The sequence below is a fragment of the Diospyros lotus genome, chromosome 1 (genome assembly GCF_014633365.1).
Source record: "Diospyros lotus cultivar Yz01 chromosome 1, ASM1463336v1, whole genome shotgun sequence".
Taxonomy (NCBI): domain Eukaryota; kingdom Viridiplantae; phylum Streptophyta; class Magnoliopsida; order Ericales; family Ebenaceae; genus Diospyros; species Diospyros lotus.
The window spans coordinates 30,308,156-30,314,155 of record NC_068338.1 but is presented as its reverse complement, the minus strand read 5'-3'; the positions used below and the strand labels follow the sequence as shown (position 1 = coordinate 30,314,155).

General features: G+C 37.2%; 1 protein-coding gene across 1 annotated transcript; it reads right to left on the bottom strand.

Moving 5' to 3' along the window:
• Positions 1–2,362, bottom strand: LOC127803744 (F-box/kelch-repeat protein At5g60570). Its single transcript, XM_052340188.1, has one exon. It carries the CDS (start codon positions 1,525–1,527, stop codon positions 316–318), a length of 1,212 nt encoding a protein of 403 aa, XP_052196148.1. The 5' UTR covers positions 1,528–2,362; the 3' UTR covers positions 1–315.
• Positions 2,363–6,000: the final 3,638 nt, after the last annotated feature.

The following is a 6,000-nucleotide window of genomic DNA, read 5'->3' as shown; positions in this document are numbered from 1 at the left end:
TTAAAAACCCAGGGAACAACAAAACTTTGAAATTTATTGGTATGAGGCTGTTTGCTGTAAATCAAAACATGACATGAAAAACCAAGATTATAATCATATTACTTCTAACCAATAACCCATGAATGAAGCCTTCAGGATCAGTGAAGCGAGGAGCACCCAATATAGGAATGTTAAAACAAGTAAAATTGTCATCATCTTGCAAGACACTAACTCAGCAATAACTAACTCCAGTCAATCAGATAAATGTGTGAATGCATAGAAGGCCAGGTCTGATATTCTTGATCCTTCGGGCGTTTCATTCTATAGCAGGAACAGTCAACAACCCATGACAGCACAATTGTACACAAACACCCCAACATGCTCCTTCGCGCCAAGCACCTTCCAGCCCAAAGTGCCATCCTTAATACCAGACTTTGGGCAGCAGGAGTTCAACACGATCGCTTCACCTTCTGGGCCTCTTTGCCCACCCACAACTAGAAGTTCCTTTCCATAAGCCTTAAAAGCCAGGCCCCAACCGTTGGAAAAATCAGCCCTTACTGGAAGCCTTCCCAACAGATCCCATGTGTTCTTCTCCTTGTTGTACTTCTTCACCATGTTTGTCAAATACTCAACTGCATATAGCTGGTTATCAACGACTGCCACAAGCGGAGGTGCTTGAGCAGCCCTATTGACGTTTGGATACATGCCCTCAATTTTCCTCCACTTCCTTGTCTTAGGATCATACTCCTCCCCAAAAGTCAATGAATCAGTAGGACTACTCATTCCACCAATCACGTAGAATTTTTTATCCATGAAAAAACCCGAGCACAACCTACGTGGGGAGTGCATATTAGGTAACATTTCCCATCTACCCGTTCTGGAATCATAAAGTTCAGCAGATTTTAAGATATTCCCTTTCTTGTCGCTTCCTCCAGCAATAATAGCAATTGAACCTAAACTGCCGGACCCAAACAAACAACGAGGCTGATTCATCCCTTCACACTTCACCCACCTCTGACATATTAACGAATACTTCCAAATGGCAAAATCCAACAATTCACGGCCAAAAACAAGCAATTCGCTACCAACAGCCAATGACTCCTTATCTGCATGGTTGAAACACTCATCACATGGGATTTTAGGTAATTTCATCCACTTATTTCTCATGGGATCAAATGCTTGCCATTCCCTCGGGTCACAGACCAGATACACCCAATGCTCCATGATTCCAAGCTGCTTCCTCAAATCATACATGTACCCACTTTTCATTAGCGAATTAAACCGTATATTTAGGCAAGACAAGGAAGGATAATCAGATCTACAAACCCGGGCAAGACAAATTAATGCAACGTCATCATGTAGGCTAGGTAGAAGAGAATCACTTGATCCAAAATTCTGTAGACCATCATCAACTCTTCCCTCCGACCCCGTTTCCAGGGCAGGGTTTTCTCCTCCTTTTTCTTCCTCCACCACATGATCTGGGCAATGACTTCTCTTCCTATAAGAAGGACACAATTGTTTCTTCGACCTATCAGTTTGTAAAGCCATGCTATCAAATCTTTAGTATACCCCAACTAAACTATGCAAATTCGTCTCAAAACCAACATCATTTTGAAGTAAATTCGCTAAAAAAACCAGTCCACTTAAACAGTTTCACTTCCAGAATTCTCAATCATTTTCCCAGTAACCAGAGAACAAGTTGCGATCTTTGCATGCCACTGTTCTCCGCCTATCAATTCTATCCATCATTCTATGAAATCAACCATATCATTCACATATATATCACATTCCATATTCACACAATCAATTCAACATGCGGAACTTACAGGACATCTACAACGAAGCAAAGCCCTTATCTCTCAATCCAGTGAATTCGACCGATCTCAGGCGATTAATTTGAGCAGATCACTAGGCGACGACTCCGGACTCCGGAAACACCATTAAAATCCAAATAGTTTCCAGTTCATATCGTCCGAGAATCTGAAGAGAGCTACTCGAAGCACACGAAATAACAAACGGCAAATTCAAACCAAACAAAGAGGCTTTTACCTATATTGCAGAGTTTTCGTTGGATCAATAAAAGGTCAACCAAGCGATTCGCTTCCGAACCGACCGGATGAAGAATCATCCGGATCTCGACGCGAGCGGCCGGATAAGCCGGCAGTGAGTCTAACCATCCAGAGAGAATTGTATACAAGACAGAGTTTAGGCTGAAAATAACGAACCTTCGGTCCGGTCTCCGAGTGTCAGAGCACCGTAAACGGTGGCGGGAGTTGTTCTCCGACGAGCATGCTGCCGGCGGAATCCGATTTTAGAGAGAGAAAGACGGTGGAGGGAGCGAGAGGGAGGGAGAGGTGGGGGAATGAGAAAATTGTCGATATGGTTCGGCTCTTATTAGAACGCAGAAACGGACTGGGTAAGAACAAATGCATTTTTCTTTATTTTCTTTTTATTGAAAATTACGTTTGCCTCTCAATATTTTATGATAAATACAAAAATTTCCATCATTTTCCCTTTAACGCTTATATGCCCTTATTATCTATTTCATCATTTAAGTCATAGGACTTTTGCTGTTATTTCCGCTGAGCCTTCTCTAGTTTTTCTAAAATTTTCCTCTCATTCCGACATTCTATCAAATTGTTCAAAATGTTTAACAAAATTGATCTTAGAACATTTATAATACAATATAAGATATAAAATCTAATGATTTTGATTTGTTATCTGACACGAATAAAATGAGAATTAGTTTGGAACTTACATATCATCTTCTACAAACTTTATCAGACAACATAAAAATTGCTCGACGCAAATAACATAATAGAGCCTTTAAACTTAATATATAATATTATAAGAAATGTTCCTTTGATAAATAGGATTTGACACGTAAACAACATGAAAAAAAATCTTTTGCTAAAATGTAAATAAACTTAGTATAAGATACACATAGTATTATAAGAAAAAATCTCCTATGAGATGAAATGTTTGACATTTAACATCACGTGAGAGGATATTCGTTAAGACATTTATGAACTTATATCATGTCACACAAATTAAACGCAGTACGCCCTATAATTAAAAAAGTTAAAAAAAATTATAAAGTAACTTATGACCAAAAAAAAATAAAAACATTATTCTACCACTTCTTTTATTTTCTTCCTCTTTTCTCCCTCTCTCGTACTAAATAATATAATATAAATGTACGTATCTACGTTTATGTATCAATTTATTCTCATTTGTTATTTTTATGGAATTCAAATAATTGATGTCGAAGACATTAATAATATGTTATTTACAAAACTACTAATGTTTTGAGGGTTAATCAATTACATTAAGCATTATGGGTCTTAATTCTTGAAATTATTGGCTCTAAATGTGCCAACATTAAGACTTATTTGTTTATGATTTTTACCTCTTTTCTATTTTCACTATTGTTCTTACGTGACAATTTTGAAAATATATTTATTGTTTACACGGTATTTAATGATCATATTTCAAATAATTAAATATTTTTCTTTGCATCATTTAACTTATATTCCATATTAAAGTTGATGAAGTCGAACAAACCTTCAAGAAAGATATTGCCTAAGCTTAAACCGCGGCTTCAGCACAGGTTTCTTGAGAATTTTGGTGGACGGACAAGTTAGAAAATGTTTTTTGGGTCGGTTTATGTAATTTTAAAATCATTTTAAAGGAAATTTTATAATAAAGTTAGACTATTGAAAATGAGTTTTAGGCAATTAGAGATACAAGAAATTTCATCTATAACAAGTAAATATATAATTGATATTTTATTAAATTTATTTTTCTCATTCCTCAATCCTCGTTCCTAATCCTAATTTTTTTGATCTAAAGACCGAAATCATCTCTTAACTTAATCATCTCGTCTTTAATCGTGATCGATTGTCCATTTGTTATCATTCTCCTGCTGGCCAGTTGCTCAATGTTTGGTGTGATTGCTCGCGAGGTCATCATTTTCAAGTCTGATTGCTCAATTCCCTTTCATCATTGATTACTACATGTTCGTGGTCGACAATTGCTCAGTACTCGATACTTGGTGCCATTGTTGATTGAATAATTATTTTTTTATAATTTTATATATTAAAAATTATATTTATAAAAAAAAACTTATGTTTTTTTATTTCCATATTTACCCTTATTTTTGTTTTTTACTTTTTTAAAATAATATCATTTTTCATTTTCATTTTCAAGCAATTTAACTTGTAACAATAGAAAAAAAATTTCACTTGAAATTTGAAAAGAAAAGCTTTTTTCTTATAGTTAATTCAAAATTAGAGCAACCATATAAACAAGAGAGGAAAAAATAAAGAGAATAATATTCCTACTCTTTTATTTCTTTCGACCCAAAGAGATGGTCAAATGTGGGCTCACAATGACAAAGAAAGGACTTCGATGATTGGTCCGTCGGGGGGGCGACACCTACAAACACTCCGACGTTTCAATAAATAAAAGAGTAAATGGGCAAAGTATCAATAGGCTAAAGAAAAACATACATTGACTCTGATGAAAACTAGTTTATATAGAAGAATGTGAGGTCTTCCTGCATGCATGCGTCGTGTGTTTGCAGGGTGATCGGACTGGACATCTGACGTCAAAACTTCTTGATGACAACATGATATCGATGAGACTGTCATTAATGTGGAAGAGATCTACTATAAATGAGTTAGGATGAGATCTTAAATAGGTACGGGAGTATCTAGCATACGGCTATAATGATGTTATTGTAGACTAGTGTAGGGGCAAGATCGAGCCGCGGGCTAGCTCATGGGTCGAGGGTTGAGATTGAGCTACGGACTGAGGGTCGAGACTCGGCCATGAGCCGAGTGATAATACTAGCCTGGGACGGTTCACTTTTCTTGACTAAGCTTTGTTATCTTTATTCTTTGACTCTTTAGATTGTCCATTACATTGCAAATCATATCTAATTTGTGTAATTATATTGGATGGATTTTCTATATGACCCCTTAAAGCGTTCTTAGCCAAAACACATGATTTTTTTAGAGTTGGTCAAAGCCATGGAAGTTGAACTGTGACAAGTGTGCTCCTGCTCAAAGGCCATTCAATATGTGATGTACAGGCTCATGCAGGTCCTAGTGAAGGGATTTTTTCTTACAACACTATGTATGAAGCCCTATATTTTAACAAAGATTCCTTCAAGTAGAGCCATCTGTCAAACCAAACCCTTCCCCTGATCATGGATCATTTCTGGTAACACTATATCTTGAGCCTTATATCTTATATTGCATCAGATCAATTTTCATAAGCATTTTGAATGTAAAGTTAATTGTTCTATTAGTATAGTTACTATCAGGATAGCACTTGTTATTTATGTACAACTAATAGAAGACTAATTTTATTACTAGGTATAGCAACAAAAAAAAAAAAAACTTATTTTATTACTAGGTATAACAACTTTGGTGGGACAAGATTGTAGGGTTGTGGAGGAGATGGTGGTCAATAGAATCACTCCACCTTCCAATTAAAATTGGATTTGCTTAAGTGATAAACAAAGCTTTTAACTTTGAACAAAGGTAAAAAAGAGGTAAAGGTTTTTGATCAAACAGACAGGTCAAAGTGACGACCAACCAACCAACTACAAAAGATGTTCTTTTTCTGTAAGGTGTGACCGGGCCTTGGGGCACAGCCCAGTTCCCAGCCAACGGATGGGTGCCAAATTAGCAGGTGCCAGGGCCACTGAATTGCCCACAAAAATTGTGTTTTTTGGGGGGGGGGCGTAGTGATCCATCCACTTTACAGTTGGGTGATTCCCCAATGCCAAGGCAAAGGCATAGGCATAGGCATAGGCATAGGGATAGGGATAGGGATTGATTGCAAAAGAGTGGAAGCCTGGGGTGGCCTGGTGAGAGTGGTACTTTGGGCATGCAGTGGGGAGTAATTAACCCACAAAGCCATTTTTCTGTACTTGCTGCTTTGCTTGGCTGGCAATGGCCTTCAGTGCCTAAAAGTTGTGGGGGCCCAGCCGCTGCTGTCCCAAGTACATTG

Excerpts from the sequence above, each read along its gene's own strand:
- LOC127803744 (XM_052340188.1), bottom strand. The coding sequence starts at position 1,527 with ATGGCTTTACAAACTGATAGGTCGAAGAAACAATTGTGTCCTTCTTAT.